At 40.7% G+C, this 18,463-nt stretch overlaps 1 protein-coding gene across 2 annotated transcripts in view; it reads right to left on the reverse strand.

Moving 5' to 3' along the window:
• Positions 1-18,463, reverse strand: part of ADAM10 (ADAM metallopeptidase domain 10) — a 135,657-nt gene that overhangs the window by 97,342 nt on the left and 19,852 nt on the right. Inside the window, exon 1 of one of the 2 annotated variants that reach the window (XM_060150891.1) lies at positions 13,141-13,405. The exons of the other annotated variant lie outside the window; for it this stretch is intronic. Within the exon in view, the coding sequence (XP_060006874.1) occupies positions 13,141-13,195 (55 nt within the window). The 5' untranslated portion in view covers positions 13,196-13,405. Of the gene's footprint in view, positions 1-13,140; positions 13,406-18,463 lie in introns of those variants that run through there. 2 annotated transcript variants of the gene reach the window in all.

Below are 18,463 nucleotides of genomic sequence, written 5' to 3' on the forward strand. Positions count from 1 at the left end.
AGAATTCAGTAAATTATGGTTAAATTAATTAATGAATGTATTCTCTCATTTCACCCTCATAACAACATTGCAGGGCAAGTACAATTAATCTTAGGATAAGGCACAGAGAGGTTAAGCAATCCACCCAAAACTACAAAAGTTCCTTTTATTTTTTATAAATTTATTTATTTATACATTTATTTATTTATTTATGGCTGCATTGGGTCTTCGTTGCTGTGCACCGTCTTCCTCTAGTTGTGGCAAGCAGGGGTTATTCCGCATTGTGGTGCACGGGCTTCTCATTGCGGTAGCTTCTCTTGTTGCAGAGCATGGGCTCTAGGAGCGTAGGCTTCACCAGTTGTGGCATGAGGGCTCGGTAGTTGTGGCTCACAGGCTCTAGAGCGCAGGCTCAGTAGTTGTGGCACACGGGCTTAGTTGCTCCACGGCATGTGGAATCTTCCCAGACCAGGGCTCGGACCCGTGTCCCCTGCATTGGCAGGCGGATTCTTAACTACTGCCCCACCAGGGAAGTTCCCAAAACTTCCTTCTAGCTCAAACATTCTGTGATTCTAAATTTACCCTAAAATGAAAATGGGTTTTTTAAAGTTTCATCTTAGGAATATAGCAAAGTTTACAAGTTTTATTGAGTAAAATCAGATAACCATGAAGACGTTCTACATTTCACCTTTTAGTCTAATTTTTGCAGTGAATGACAAGTGCTAAGTGCTTTAATAATATTTTTTAACAGGAACACATAGTAGTTGAGAAAAAGCAATTTGGTTTCTATAAAGAATATTTTAACCCATTCAACCTACCTAATTCTTTTAATTAACTGGGCATATAAAACTAATGAGCAAAACCAATACACTAACAAAAATGGTATTTTCATTCCATTTTAAAGTCAATTAAAGTAAAAAAGATTAATTATAAGCTTTGAAGGCTTTTTTTCCAGACATACTCTTAGAAAATTGGAATTCTTATGTAATTCATAAAAAGTGAAATTATCTAGTTCAGTAATCATTCATCTATTCACTCAGCACATATAATGGGCACTTACTATATGCACTATATACTATATGGGCATTGTTTTAGATGCTGGGAATATAGCAGCTAACAAAACAAAATTACTGACCTTAGAAAACTTTATTCTAGAGAAGGAAGGCAGACAGTAAGACAAACAAGTAAATAACTTCATTTTTTTCGGCGCATAATCAATTTATTTTATTTTATTGAAGGATATTTGATTTACAATGGTGTGTTAATTTCGCCGTACAGCAAAGTGACTCAGTTATACGTATATATTTTTTCATATTCTTTTCCATTATGGGTTATCACAGGATATTGAATAGAGTTCCCTGTGAACAAGTAAACAACTTGGGATGGCTATAAGAGTGTTATCACGGGGTGACTGGATAGAGAATGCCAAGGAAGGGGTTTGTATTATATGTATGTATTTATATGAGGTAATCAGAAGACTTCATAATATTTCAGTAAAGACTCAGAAAGAGAGCAAAGTACAACAATGTGAGTGTACTTAAATACTACTGAACCACACAGCTAAAAATGGTTAAGCTGGTAAATTTTACGTGTGTTTCACCACCATGTAATTTTTTTTTTAACTTAAAAAAGAAAGAGGGTAGATAATACAGCAATCTAAGGGGGAAACTGTTCCATGTAAAAGGATCAGCAAGTGCAAAATCCCTGAGACAGGAGCAAGCCTGGCAATTTTTAAAGAGCTCTGTGTGGCTGGAGCAGAAATGAACAGTGGGGAAGGACTGGGGGCAGGAGGTAGGGAGAACAAGCATTCATGTACCTCAGGTAGGGCCTTAGAAGCCACTATAAGGACACTGGATTTTACTTAAAATATTAAGCCACTGAATGGGTTTTTTAATTTATTTTGCTATTACTTTTTTGTTGAGGTACAATTTACAGAACATAAACCTCACCATTTTAACCATTTTAAAGTATACAATGTACCAGTGGACGGTTTTGACCAAAGCAGCTTTTGAACACAATCACATTGACTGCTATGTTGAGAAGAGACTGGGAGAACAAGAGAACAGGAAGAAGAGTTAGCAGGTTTTACGGTAATTAAAGTGAGATGGATGCTGTAGCAGTGGAGCTAATGAGAAGTTGTCAAAATTTGCATATACTCTAAAGGAGAAGCTGACAGGATTTGCATGCAGGGTGTAAGTGAAAAGAGGAATCAAGGATAACTCAAAAGTATTTTTGCCTAAGCAACTTAAGAATGGAGATCCCATTTACTGAGATGGGAAAGACTACAGGAAAAAAGACTGGGGTAAGAGGAATCAGAGGTTTGGTTTTGGACATGTTAAGTTTCAGATGCCCACCAGACATCTAGCTGGAGATGTAGCTGGGAAACAGGAGTCTAGAATTCAAGAGAGTCCTAGGCTGGAGATACAAATATAGGGGTCATCATCATATTAGGGGTTATTTAACACACCTAATAAGTAAGTACCAGCACAGAAACTTCTTCTTCCAAAGGTCTGTTGCCATTTAAATTAACATGTGATTTGTGGCCCATAACAGACTACTATTTTCATCCTCTAATTTAAATCCTTTATTTAGATGAAATAGATCTGTACAAAAGGAATCATAGCCTACAAGTCTAGGAGTAAAAAACAAAACAACAGCAAACAATGCAAAAAAACTAATGTTCTGCTGCTGCCCCTGAATACAGAACTGGAGCTTCTTTTATCACTGATATGTTACCCAAGCAGGGCAACATGAATGACAGGGAAGGTAACAGGAAGGACTCAATGGACGGCAATCTTTAACTCCTTTTCTCCCTTCTGATAAAGAACAGAATACTCACTGAAGACGTTCTCATCATGTAAAGTCCTTAACAATGGAGAAACAGATCTGTTACTAGACAATGATGAAAATAAACTACATTTAACCTAGAGTACAGTAAGATGTTAGTAATCTGACATCAAAGGAAAATGACAGGTTCCACTGAGCAAAATTTCTAGATAATTAGGGTTTATCTATGTGCCTAATATCTTTCCTTTTGAACCATTACTGATTTTTTTTCCCCTCTACTTTAACATCTTCTTGAGCCAGGCTCACCCTTATTAACATCTTCAACCTAAGAGGTCATAATGATATGATAAGCTCTAAGCTATTATGTTATTGTGCCATTGTTCCTACATAAAATAGCTCCATCCTGCTGTGTAGTTATTCTGTCAATGTCTCCTTTCTCTACTATTACTCTTTTTTACCTATACATAAAAGCATACCAACAGTGTTTTACTTTCTAGTCCTTAGTTGTAGTTGCCAGAAATCTGGCCTTCACAAAACATATAATAAACTCATATGGTACTTAGTACCTACAAGCTCCGTGGGAAATTTGAACAATTAAAAAATAAAAAAGAATCTTCTTGGTCATGTAAGGACAATGTCCTTAACCTTACGAGATGCATACTTAAGATTTTAAGGGTATCAACTTACTTTAGGGGGTTCAGAACAAAAAAAAAGAATACATATTAAGAGTGATAAAGCAAACGTGGTGAAAGATAATCACTAATAAACTTAGGTTAAAGGTATATAAATGTTAACTGGACTATATATACTTCCAACTTTTCAGAAAATACATACATTTTTAAGATAAAAAGTTAGGAAAAATTAAACAGTATATCAAGCAAATGCCTATGTGTAAAATTGGTAGAAGAATAATTGGACTGGACCTATAAGATGGAGAAAACATATAATTAATTTTCAAAAAAAAAAACCTAAAAAAGTAAAGCAACACACACACAAAAAAAATCACCTACAATACAAGAATGGCAGAAAAATGGCCAGCAGGTTCTAAGTAGAAAAAACAACTCGGTCTCCTTGCCACTGGAGATCTTAAGGCGCTCTCTCCCTTTCCACAATTTGAGAACAGTATTTTATTTCCTGTGACTGTTTTCAAAGTCACCAGGATAATGGTATTTACTAAAGGTAATCCAACTTTAAAAAATGTTTTTTTCTTTTTCCGTATCACAAAAGCTTTGTAATAGATACTTTTGTAAAAGATATAACCTATATCTCACCATCAAGAGATTTAGTATCTGTCCTCAAGCTTTTAAAAAATGAATACATGTATAGGGGGCTTCCCTGGTGGCGCAGTGGTTGAGAGTCCGCCTGCCGATGCAGGGGACTCGGGTTCGTGCCCCAGTCCGGGAAGATCCCACATGCCGCGGAGAGGCTAGGCCCGTGAGCCATGGCCGCTGAGCCTGCGCGTCCGGAGCCTGTGCTCCGCAACGGGAGAGGCCACAACAGTGAGAGGCCCGCGTACCGCAAAAAAAAAAAAAAAAAAAGAATACATGTATAAATTTATCTGTGACAAAACTGAAATGGTATTATGCATAAAATGTTCTCTAAGGTGCTTCTCCCGTCTTAACTGTAAACATTTTCTAATGTCAAAAAAAAAAACGAAGAAAAACAAAAAACCTTTCAAAGAACCTGACTGACCAAAAGTCAAATGGCTCAAATACTATAAGTACAAAGAGCCTAAATTATGCTCTGGTGGCAAAATGACCCAATCTTCGTACAAAGGCAGAATCTAACAACCTCATTATACTTTAAGAATCATACCTGGAATATAGTAAGTATACCATAAATGCTAACCATTATGATTATTTCCCATATTCCATGGGTAGGCAGCATCTTACTTCTCAGGAATGCTTGCAAACAAAAGCTTCCTTCCTCGGGGTTCCCTGGTGGCACAGTGGTTGAGAGTCCGCCTGCCGATGCAGGGGACACAGGTTCGTGCCCTGGTCCGGGAAGATCCCACATGCCACGGAGCGGCTGGGCCCGTGAGCCATGGCCGCTGAGCCTGCGCGTCAGGAGCCTGTGCTCCGCAACAGGAGAGGCCACAGCAGTGAGAGGCTCGCGTACCACAAAAAAAAAAAGAAAAAGAAAAAAAGAATAGGGCAAAAAACCGCAGAATGAACATTTCATTAACATCGGGGGAAAAAACAGAGTATATCTTACTGATGGTGGATAACACCTTTTTGTGGGAGAGCAATATTATGTAAGAAATAAACTTGTTTTCCTATTAATATCAAAGAAAGTTGACAGTACAGTCTTAAGGATGGGGGAAAGAAATCTGCAAAAATCTTTTGACATTACATATCTCCCTATTTACAGAAAAACTCAATTACAATAAATGAGAGGATGTGTAAGAATAAGCTAAGGCTGGCACACTTCCATTCGTCAGAAAAATTACTTGTAATCAAGTTGTTTTCTACAGACTTTTCACTTGTGTAATTTTAAAATTAGGAACCAAGAGCATTTTTCCACAACTTTAAAGTGTATTTCCTTCCTAAGGAACTTGAGTCATCAACTGTGTCTGAGGCATCACACTGGGTTGACCAATGCTTCTTATATTTGATATGTATTCACTCTGATCTTGAAGCACTAAATACCATTAACAAAGCTGTTCTCTTGTATGACAAAGGTAGACTTCCAGGAACTATAGTGTCCTATATTTCAGCAATATACTTAAGTGCCTTTACTGCAGTCTTGGAAAAGTTACTTCTAAATTGTGACTTCAAACTTAAGCCACAGTATCTATTCCTTCACTAGAAACCAGTCAAATCATTTTCTACAAATATCTACACCTAACAGTTACAAGTGAAAGCTCAAAATAGGAGAGTATGTCTACAATTATAAGCATATTCCAACATACCCACTTTTTCAGATATGCTCGTCTCTAAGAATTAAAAATAGTAAAGTTAGCTGGCTCAAAATGAAATTATAAACTATAAATTTTAAACTAAATCTATCACAAAGGACATAAAACATCGATAGTGAAAACCTACCAATTGTATTAAACTTCAACTACTTATGAAATACAACTTAAAAATCCAAAAGTGGAATACGTACATAATTTAGATTTCTATGCTGATTTGAAATGCCTTTACACCATTTCAAGTAAATGCAAACATAAGTACAGAGAAGGGACTTTGACTTTCAGCCCACCACACATACACACACACACACACACACACACACACACACACACACACATATACACAAAATGGCTCCAGCTACCACTGCAATGTTGATATATATTTACCCCACACTTTGCATTTTATCCTTAACCTACTCTCAGCACCCCACCCTTCTCCCATATTGTACCCCAAACCATCTGCCTCCACCTCCTTCCAGGAAATCTGATGTGTAGATAAAACAATTCTGCCAAAGGTGCTACCAATGACAATAAGGGGAGGGAGAGATGGAGTTATGAAAAAGACATGAAAGTTTTTGAGTACTTATGAGTTAAAATTTTGAAGAAAATAAATTGTGAAAAGTTGAAGTTGAATAGAACTAATTCTGAAGAGAGATTTGCAGAGTAAGCTACTGGTTAAGTGCCTCAAAGTATCTTTCCACAGAAACTAAAATCCTGCTAATCCATGGCTCTTCTGGGTTAACAAGAAACTGGTTTCCTTTGGTTTTCAGATAATCCTCATGGGCTATCAGTCATTCAATCACTACTATAAATTAAGAGAATCAGATTTTCTTCCCAAATGCAAACTCAAAGATGAAGAATGGGCAATGCTGGAAAAAAATTTTTTTTCCTAACTGTAGTGCACAGAACACTGGAGGAGGAAGGCTTCAACAGGATAAGAATATGGGGAGTTTATGTGACTTGAGTAATCAAGACAGTAAGCTATCAGAAATAACAAAAACAATAAAAAAGATGAAGAGGACAAAGACAGCAAATTCCTTGCTAGAGCAGAGTTTCTCAGCCTCAGTTTTGGCCCGATAATTCTTTGCTGTGTGGGGGCTGCCCTATGCATTGTAAAAGATGTTTCACAGCATCTCTGGCTTCTACCCACTAGATGCTAGTAAGCATTCCTCAAGTTGTGACAACCAAAACTATCTCCAGACTACTTATAAATATTTCAGTGTCTGCTTGTGTATACATTTTAACTACACATTAATTTTTAAAAGCTACAAAACCACATAAATACTATGATGTAAATTCATAATAACAGGCATTTTAAAAGACTGAATGATTAATATTAAAAAGTGATAGAACTGTGTTCGAGAAGGAATTATGGATTTCTCAAATTCTAGTTGCTAATGTTTGATAATGATGTTCTAGTATTTCAACTTTTAAAAATACATTTATTTATCTATATTTTGTAACTAATAGATTCCAAATGAAATTAGGCCTGGAAACAACATATTTTTAACAATATTTGCACATCACTTTACAATCTCTTCAGCATTTTACAAACTTCTCCCACTTAATTCTTAGGAAAAAAGAAGCAAATTAATATTCTACCCAATTCATAAGTATAGGATTCTATCCATATTCTTTTGAAAATTAAATCCAAAGTTCAAAGTTTTTCAAAAAATATGTGTACATATATATCCCTTGCAATCATTAATGCAAGCAAAAATAAACGAAAGAAAATTCTGCTCCACAAATCATATATGTACATTTGCCTCAAACGCAGAAGTCACATTCTTTTCCCCAATTTGTGTCTGAAATAGGAATTTCACAATTCACATATAATCAACAGTATCAAGCATAGTCTTTTCTCACTGTTGTGGCCTCTCCCGTTGCGGAGCACAGGCTCCAGACGCGCAGGCTCAGCGGCCATGGCTCACGGGCCCAGCCGCTCCGTGGCATGTGGGATCTTCCCGGACCAGGGCACGAACCCGCGTCCCCTGCATCGGCAGGCGGACTCTCAACCATTGCGCCACCAGGGAAGCCCTCAAGCATATTCTTGAACTGAAGAGCCTAATTCCAACTGAAGGGCAGTAAATATATACTTGTAAGGTAAAAATATACTCGTTAATGTACCTTTAACTTCTCCTCTCCACCTCAAATTCACCAAACTTCTATCTCCCAACTGTCAGGAACAGTGCTTCCCAAGTGACTAACCACAGATTATTGAAGGACTGTGCAAAGTTTTAACCAATGCCCAACAAAAGTATTAGTTTGCAAGTAGGATAAAATTCAACTCTGACACACATCCCAACCTATAACCTTCAATCTAGATTCAAGATCTTAGACACTTTCAACTTCAAAGGCTGAGGTCCTCAAAGCTTTATAAAACTACACTCTCTCCAATGCAACAGCCTCTAAGATCCAAACTCAACACAGAGTAAGCCCTCAATAAATTGTGATACCTTCACATTAAACATTTGCCAAGTTTTACTAGTTTTTCTTCCATATGATTTCTTGTTGTACCCGTATTTGTTTCTACAATCACTACCCTAACCCAGGACTCAATCACCCAGTTCATCAAGCAGCTAATTTATTCCTTATTGTATCATATCCCAACTGCTCAGCCAACCAAAATTCCACAATACTCTTCTTCATGGTTATCATGGCCTATTATATGAATAATGAGAGTCCCAGTCATTATGGCCCAGTTAGCATTTCTCCTTATTTCCTGCCATGGACTCTCCATTCCAGGCAAGTAAGCCTACATGCATCTTACTACACTATAAGCCATTCTCTTCTATCTCAAAAAGCTCTCCCAAACTGGCTGATGTCCCTCCAGCTTAATAAATCCTCATTTCAACTGCAGCTACAATACATAATTGGAACTCTATTTTTATATCTTGGCATTTCTGTCTACTCTGACAAACTCAATGTTTTTTCTTCTCTTCTCACTCAAGACTGTGCCGTCATGACTCCTACGAGCCATAGACATACAATAAACACTGGTGACTAAACAGCAATGTTCTAACTGTACATGTTCTCACATTGTTTAATTGGAATTGTAGTAGCTTCAGAATGAATTCACCCAACATCAAAGAGAGTCTACACCCCCTGAGAACTATTCTCAGTACTGCTATTTCCTGCAACCTAGCTAGGACAGGACTGTCCCCACCCCAGTAGTCCTAAGGCAAAGCTTTCACACTGCTAGACAGCAGTGTTACTGCCCTCATAGGAATCTAACTGGCAGGATTATTCCAGTTTTTCCATTTATCCTTAGTATTGCTCCTTTTTCCAAGTACAAAAATTGACAGCTAAAGTAAGTTTAGCCCCAAACTGTAAGCTGTTCTTATACTAAACCTCCATCATTTAAGATTAAATTCAGCCCATTTAAAAGGGACACAGAGGTTTCCCTGGTGGCACAGTGGTTAAGAATTCGCCTGCCAATACAGGGGACACGGGTTTGAGCCCTGCTCCGGGAAGAACCCACATGCTACGGAGCAACTAAGCCCGTGCACCACAACTACTGAGCCTGTGTGCCACAACTACTGAGACTGTGTGCCACAACTACTGAAGCCAGCGCACCTAGAGCCCATGCTCCCCAACAAGAGAAGTCATCTCAATGAGAAGTCTGCACACCACAACGAAGAATAGCCCCCGCTGTCTGCAACTAGAGAAAGCCCGTGTGCAGCAACAAAGACCCAACGCAGGCAATAATTAATTAATTATTTTTAAAAAGGTATGGGGGGCAATGGGTAAAATGCCTAGGCTTTGAGGTCAAACTGGCTTGGGTTTGAATATCTAATTCACCACTTAGCAGGTGGATGATGCCAGAAAAATTATTTCTTCAAGCCTGTTTCTTCAAATGTAAAATATCACCACTCCCTCGTGTATGTTGAAAAGCGAAACTTCTAACACAATATCAGATACACAGCAGACATCACAGAAATGTCCCTTTACTCTCCCTGCTCCATCCTACAAGTTCGTAAGATAATTTTTAAAATATTAGATAATAAACACCCTTGAAGATCTTAAACAAGTTATAAAAGGGAGATCAGAAAAGACAGAGGTGCTTGCCATGCCCAGTTCTCTCAAACCCTGCTACTCAGAGAGGTCCTGTACACACACAGAAAAGATACTGCTAATGTAGGGGATGGCTTGAAATGGGCCTTCTCAAGATGATACAGCTAACTGGATTATCAATCTCAGATTGAAAAGATGAAGAGTCAGAGCTCCTTAAAGACAAAAGACACAACTTCCCTGGTGGCGCAGTGGTTAAGAATCCGCCTGCCAATGTAGAGGACATGGGTTCGAGCCCTATTCCAGGAAGATCCCACATGCTGTGGAGCAACTAAGCCCGTGTACCACAAATACTGAGCCTGCGCTCTAGAGCCCACTAGCCACAACTACTGAGCCCACGTGCTGCAACTACTGAAGCCCGTGCGCCTAGAGCCTGTGCTCAGCAACAAGAGAAGCCACCGCAAGGAGAAGCCTGCGCACCGCAATGAAGAGCAGCCCCCGCTCGCCACAACTAGAGAAAGCCCACACGCAGCAACGAAGACCCAACGCAGCCAAAAATAAATAAAAATAAATAAATTTATTTAAAAAAAGATGCAGACAAGAAGTCTGTCCCCTTTATTAATTTCATCATAGGCCCTTACTTGCTGGTAAAAGTGAAATAGTTTAAGCTTAAACTTTGATACTTTTAATACTTTTGGCCAAACTTCCAGAAAACTTATTTCTTTATAATGCATGCTACAAAGCGAAGCATTTACACCAGATTTTTTAATATAAAAAACATGTCGGAATTCCCTGGAAGTCTAGTGGTTAAGACTCCGCACTCTCACTGCCAAGGGCCCCAGTTGGATCCCTGGTCATCGGGGAACTTAGATCCCCACGAGCCGTGCCTCCATCAAAAAAAAAAAAAAAGTGTCATATTCTAAAGTTCATTTAAAGTATGATTTCATTAAACCAAAACATGGGACTGAATTTACTGCTACAGCTAAAATACCTGTGGACCTCTCAAACACACCAATTAATTTTTTTAAAAGAGGAGAAAGAAAAAACATCAACTCACCAACATATTTGTGTAAAAAAAGTATAATTCACACATACATAAAAATTCTTTGGGCTATACTTAATCAGAAGTTCTAATAAATTTATAATGTGGTTGCATAAAATATTTTTATGTATATATTTGAGTCATGTCTAAATAGACATTAAACTCTAGAAAATTTATGGTATCTTCCTACAGATACAGCATAGGCTGGGACATGTGCAAGAAATGGACAACTTTAGGAAAGTTTAGTTTTATGATTCTAAACACATTCTCTTTTCCAGCTTCTCACCAACACACTAAGAGCAAGAAAAAACTAATGCAAAACAGTGACTGACAAATCGGATAGGGGAAAGCAACTAAAAAGGATAATTAAGTACCTAAAAATGATTTATACTTTAAAGTTAAATCCATATTTCCACTACAGCTTCTTCTAATCTACACAAACATATTCAGTCTCTCATAAGAGAATCTGTATGTATTCTATTCTATCATCCTCATAAAAACTTCTTACAAACTTGACCATAAAAGCTCAGATTTGTAATTAAAATATTATATATTACAATTAAATTACAAATATCTCTACACCCAAAAGCTACAATCTTGATGCTAATTTTAAAATGAAAGATTTCTTAGTGTCTTTTTGAAAAAGTTCTGCTTAAAACAAATATCAAAAAGTAAGTAACCTTTTAACCAATGTTTAATGCGAAATGGTACTTTATAAATGACTCCAGAGTTCTGAATTTAGAAAATTTTTGTTTAAAAAGGGCCTTAGCCCACAAAGATTATGCTGTCAATTTATACTTTTTCTTCGACCATCAGAATACACCAGTTTCTATTCTTACTGTTTCACTTTTGAAAAGCAAAGGACATTTTATAGACTACTGCTCATCAGGAGTTTAAACTGCCTCACGTGGACGCCTTACTTTTTACTACCTCATAGAAACCGGTGTCTAACAAAAAGTGAAAACAGAAATTTCTTGTAAGCCACATTTAGAACTTAAATACAAATGTAAAAACAAAGGCCCTTATAGAGGGTATCCAGCACAGATATTTCAAACTAAACATCTACTAGAAGCTCCTAATCTGTTTCGCTAGAAAATGAACACTACAAACTACAATAGAAGTCTACCTACAAAGTATCATCCTCAGACGAAGTATAAGACAGGACAAAAATATGCTTGGCTCTGCAGTCAAAGTTACAAAGAAAAGAACGAAAACAATCCACTACATGAAATATTCAGATATTTTCTAAATTATCAAATTTGTCTATACTAATCCAAAGCACTCCGGAAAAACTTCCAATCTAATTCTCTTAAACATATTTTAAGGTCTGTAAGTATACTATGGAGGAAGTCAAAAAGTTAACCTAAAATAAAGCACTTTACACAACAACAAAATGATGCAGTTGGTCCTGGGATACAATGGAAATGAAAATCGTCTTCAAAACTGGAGTAATCAAGAAATTATACGCTTTTAGCACACTTAACGCCAACGTGGGGGGTGGAGGGTTGCCACTGTTTTGACAATCCACTAATTACACTGTATGTCTACTCCACCTGAGAGTTTAATAAAACTCTTCAAGTTGGGTCACCGAGGGACTGTCCCTCTAAAAGACGCAATCCAGCCTACAGATCAGTGAACATCCCGAAAACGGCTTATCTTTCTCCCCACCAAAACCTTTCCCCTGGGCAACAAAATGTTTGCACTGAACATAAACACACCCTACCGCAATCTCTCTCCGAACACCCGGACAGAGGCGGGGCACTCTGGAGAGCGGTAGCCGCCCGGCTCAGACGAGAAGGAGACCACTGTTACCCCTCCACGGGCGGCCCCTCTGCAGAACCGGGTCGGTCTGGATCGCCGCGCCCGGTAAAGAACAATACAATCGCAACTTCCCACGAGCCTGCGCGGCGGTTCTCCGCGACTGAGCGGACTCCGGAATTCGCCACCAGGCAGGAGCTGGGGGCGGAAGGGTGAGGAGGGTGAGCGCGGGACCAGGATGGCAAAGACCGGCGGCCCCGCGGCAGTTGCCCGCCCCGGCGCCCGTCGAGCAGGCTGGAGGGATGGGGCTGCCGGCCTGAGCACCACCGGCTCTCGCCTGGCGACCCGGATCTCGACTTTGCTTCTCAGGCAGGCGACCCCAGGCTCCCCTGCTGCTGGGGCGGCAGGGGGCGGGAAAGGCCTCGCCGAAGGCTCGGTGCCTCCTCGGCCCGCCACGGAAGGGAACGCGGTCGGGGTGCAGGGGACAATAGGGAGCGGGGAGGGCTGCGCGCCCGAGTGGCGCCGCCGGCCGGCCGGGCTGACTGACGCGCCAGCCACACGGAGCGACTGGGCTCCGCTCGGCCCGGCCGCCGCTGCCGCTGCGCGGTCTGTCGTGCTCACCGCGCCCCCGGCGCTCGGGGTCGTGCCTCACCTCCCAGTCCCGCCGCCCAGGAGAGGAGCAGAATTAACACTCTCAGAAACACCATCTTCCGCTGCCGCTGCCACCGCCTCCTCCTCACGGGTTAACAGCAGCACATCGATCCGGAGGGAGAAGCTGAAGAGGCTTGGTCCGGAGCCTCCACGGGGAGCCGGGACCTCCCCCGGCAGGAGAAACGGCGAAGCACCTCCCTCTCGCCCCACTTCAGGGGCCGGCAAAGCTCCCAGCACCTCCAAAACAGGGACCTCCCTCCCCCTCGTTCGTTTCCTTCCTCCCTTCCCCGCTTTCCTTCCCTCGCTCCTTCCCTCTTCTCTACCTCCCTCCCCCCGAGCCCGGTACCTCCGCCTCCTTCCTTGCCACGTGACCGGCGAGCGCCCAACCAGCAGGCGGAGCCGCACCCCTTCCTCCCGCCCCTCCCCCTCCCCCAGGTGCCCCAGGGGCGCGCGCATGCGCGCTGCGGCTGGTTCCCGGGCTCCTCGGCCAGCAGCTGCTTCCTGTCCGCAGGCGGAGAGCGGGGATTGGGCTTGGGAGGCGGGGTTTCCTGGGGTTCCGCCCCCGGACCGGAGCGCAAATCTGCGGACCGCGTAGGTCTGATTCTTAGAGCTGCTGAGAATTGTCTCTTGGGTTAAAATGGGAGAGTCAAGGGGCAGCTGTCCACTTCTTAACTTCACAGGGAATGGAGATTTTGGTTACTTCTTTTTTTGCCTCTCAGAGTGCACGACGTCTACTAAGTAAACAAAAGCAAAGTCCCCCACCAAAAAAGCCAAGTGCGAACAAGCGGTAATTACAAAGGAGACAGCCGCCAACAATCAGAACCTAAATGTAAAGACCTTCCAGCAGCAGAAACACAGCCTGTCATATCTTTCTGATCGCTTTACAAATTTGTGGCACAGATCAGGCCTTAGCCATTCTGAAAGCATGCCGCCTCAACCACAGGGTACGGAATCTCTAGCCCGAAAAATGTCCTATTTACCACTCTCTCTGTTCCATCTCTGAACAGAACTGTGGAATCTCCTTCACCCCAACTTCTTTGAAGCTCCTATTTGATTTATCAGTAACTCCCTTTGACTCTTTAAACTAGTATTCCATGGATTAAAGACTTAAACATGAGACCTGAAACCATAAGACTCCTAGAAGGAAACAGGGGAAAGCTTGATGTTGGTCTTGGCAATAATTTTTGGATGCGACGCCAAAAACACAAGCAACAAAAGCAAAAATAAATAAGTGGGCCTACCTCAAACTAAAAAGCTTTGGCATGGCAGAAGAAAGAATCAACAAAATGGAAAGGCAACCTTCAGAATGAGAGAAAATATTTGCAAATTGTGTCTCTGAGAAAGGGTTAATAACTAAAATATATAAGGAACCCTTACAACTCAATGGCTAAAAAGCAGACAATCCAATTTGAAAATGGGCAGAGGAACTTAAAAGACATTTTTTCAAAGAGGACATCCAAATGGCCAATAGGTACATGAACAGATGCTCAGTACCACTAATCATCAAGGAAATGTGAATCAAAACCACAGTGAGATATTGCCACACTGTTAGAAAGGTTATTGTCAAAAAGACAAGAGATACGTGTTGACAAGGATGTAGAGAAAGGGAAACCCTTGTTCATTGCTGGTGGGAATGTAAATTGGTGCAGCATTACAGAAAACAGCATGGAGGTTCCTCAAAAAATTAAAAATAGTACTACCATATGAGGGACTTCCCTGGTGGTCCAGTGGCTAAGACTCCGTGCTCCCAATGCAGGGGGCCCTGGTTCAATCCCTGGTCAGGGAACTAGATCCCACATGCCAACTAAAGATCTCACATGCTGCAGTGAAGATACCACATGCAGCAAGGAAGATCCCATGTGCCGCAACTAAGACCCAGCACAGCCAAATAAATAAATAAATCTTTTTAAAAGAAGAAGAAGAACTACAATATGATCCAGCAACCCCACTTCTGGGTATAAAACCAAACGAAGTGAAATCAAGATCTTTAAGAGAAATCTGTACTCCCATACTCATTGCAACATTATTCACAATAGCTACGATATGGAAACAACCTAAGCGTCCCTCTATGGATGAATGGCTAAAGATGTCGTATGTAGATACTGTGGAATATTACTCAGCCGTGAGATAGAAGGAAATCTTGCCATCAGGGATGAACCTGGAAGGCATTATGCTAAGAGAAATAAGTCAAACAGAGAAGACAAATACTGTGTGATCTCGTTTATATGTGGAATCTAAAAAAGCCAAACTTAAAGAAACAGAGTAAAATGGTGGTTACCATGGGCTGGGAAGTGGGGGAAATGGGGAGATGTTGGTCAAACAGTACAAACTTCCAGTTGTAAGATGAACAAGTTCTGGGGATCTGATGTACAACATGCCAACTATAGTTAATAATACTGGTAAGCATTTTGCAATATATAAGTGTATCAAATCAACATGTATACACCTTAAACTTACACAATGTTATATGTTGGTTATATTTCAATAAAGCTGGAAAATATTTAAAACTAACTAAATAAATAAAAGTAAACAATTCAGTGGCATTTTAGTAAATTCACAGTGCTGTGCAACTATTACCACCATCTACTTCCAAGACATATTCATATGACAAATAAGAAAAAAAAACTTGTATTTCATGAATTAGAACGTTTCAATGACATCTAATTAGTCTTCATCTATTTGGCATCCTGCTTCAGGAGGCTGAATTAAAAATATAAGTATTAATACTAATAATAATTTGGAATTCCTACTTCTTTTTGCTGTGTATTTTTTACAGTTTATCACCATATGCTTCTTTAATTCTCATTTTGAAAAATGAATTATTATAGTTTTTTGTAATTTATTTTATTTATTTATTTATTTATTTATTGCGGTACGCGGACCTCTCACTGCTGTGGCCCCTCCCGCCTCGGAGCACAGGTTACGGCCGAGCAGGCTCAGCGGCCATGGCTCATGGGCCCAGCCGCTCCGCGGCACTTGGGATCCTCCCGGACCGGGGCACGAACCCGCGTCCCCTGCATCGGCAGGCGGACCCTCAACCACTGTGGCACCAGGGAAGCCCCACAGTATTTTTTATAGTTAATTCCAGGGGTTAGAGGCAAATGGCACCTTCTCTTTAATTTCAACTGGAAAAAAACCAAAATCGTGTTTTACATTGCCAAGGTGACCACCAAAAATTACATTTAAGATTGTATCTCTTTTTATTTAAAAACATACATTCATTGCATACCAGCATCATAATGAATGGTATTCCAATGTTACAAGTTTGAAACACTATTTTTTTTTTGACATTTTAACTTACTACATTTTTGGTATTTTGTAAATGTATGGGAAACTGATGAAATGTGGAAATATAAGGTCTGCATTTATACCATCATAGACAGTCTGGGTTGGACTCCCAGCTTTACCATTTATAAACTGTGTGGCTTTGGCCAAGTTATTTCACCTTTCTAACCTCAGTGTTTCTTTTCTTAAATGAGAATGATAAAATATGTCCCTCATGAGACTGTTCTGATGATTAAATTTAAATTATTTAATATTTGTAAAGTGATTATAACAGTGTCTGGCTGTTGCTACATAAGTGTTTAAATAATTGCTATATAAGTGTTTAATTAAAAATATATAAATATTATGGTTCTTCCATGAACACTCGTCCATTTGAAAGCAGTGATTAATAGCATTATTTCCTTAGCTATAATACACAGCTTTGATACTACCAGTATAAAAGAAAGTTACCCTCAAGTTTTAATAGTGAGAAATTCAGCTAGGAAGTATATGGCCGTATACAGTATATTATACAAGTAATACTGTACGAAAATGTTTCTTGCACAACTTAAAACCAATCCTGGTAAACATTTTAAATTTTCCAGCTCCTAATAAACTGCCTGCTGCATGTCTCACTGTCATGCCAAACTCAATATGTGTAACTTATCTCTGATAATGGCACCACCACCCTCTCAGTAACCTGGGATGGAGAGTGGAATCTTCTCATATTCTTCTTCCCTTGTCTACTCATAAACAGTCACCAAGAATTGATTCTTCCCTAAAAATATTTTTCTTCTGCCTTTAATCCATCCCTACCCATTACTGTCACTCCAATTTACACAATTATTTTCTCTTGCTTGGTGGACTTCTAATCCATCTCACTCCAGTCTCTCTCACTTCTGGTGCTGCTTTCAAACCTCACCTCAGTCCACTGAAGTTTTCTTCCAACACCATCACTCTCAAGGAGCTACTCTTCCTGGGGCCATCAAAGATCTGTTAGGGGCTTCCCTGGTGGCACAGCGGTTAAGAATCGGCCTGACAATGCAGGGGACATGAGTTTGAACCCTGGTCCGGGAAGATCCCACATGCCGCGGAGCAACTAAGCCCGCACGCCACAACTACTGAGCCTGTGCTCTGCAGTCACGAGCCACGAATACTGAGCTCGCGAGCCACAACTACTGAAGCCCGCGCGCCTAGAGCCCGTGCTGCGCAACAAGAGAAGCCACCGCAATGAGAAACCCACGCATTGAAAGAAAGAGAGGCCCCTGCTCGCTGCAACTAGAGAAAGCATGCATGCAGTAACGAAGACACAACGCAGCCAAAAATTAAAAAAAAAAAAAAAGAAAAAAATGTTAGTTACCGATGCCACTACACACTCTCACTCCTTATCTAACTAGACCTCTTGGTCAATTAACGTTCTCTCCTCAAAATTCCCTCCTCCAGTGTTTCCCAAGACTGTGCTCTCTCCTGGTCTTGTTGTGGCCTCTCCCGTTGCGGAACACAAGCTCCGGACGCGGAGGCTCAGCGGCCATGGCTCACGGGCCCAGCCGCTCCACAGCACGTGGGATATTCCTGGACTGGGGCACAAACTCGTGTCCCCTGCATCTGCAGGCGAACTCTCAACCACTGCGCCACCAGGGAAGCCCCCGCCTTACTTTTTTTTTCAAGATTATTTTTTAACATCTTTATTAGAGTATAATTGCTTTACAATGGTGTATTATTTTCTGCTGTATAACAAAGTGAATCAGCTATACATATACATATGTCCCCGTATCTCCTCCCTCTTGCGTCTCCCTCCAGCCCTCCCTATCCCACCCCTCTAGGAGGTCAAAAAGCACCAAGCTGATCTCCCTCTGATATGCAGCTGCTTACCACTAGTTATCTATTTCACATTTGGTAGTGTATATATGTCCATGGCACTCTCTCACCTCGTCCCAGCTTACCCTTCCCCCTCCCCGTGTCCTCAAGTCCATTCTGTATGTCTGCGTCTCTATTCCTGTCCTGCCCCTAGGTTCTGCAGAACCTTTTTTTTTTTTTTTCAGACTCCATATATATGTGTT

The sequence above is a fragment of the Lagenorhynchus albirostris genome, chromosome 1 (genome assembly GCF_949774975.1).
Source record: "Lagenorhynchus albirostris chromosome 1, mLagAlb1.1, whole genome shotgun sequence".
In the NCBI taxonomy this organism is placed as follows: Eukaryota; Metazoa; Chordata; class Mammalia; order Artiodactyla; family Delphinidae; genus Lagenorhynchus; species Lagenorhynchus albirostris.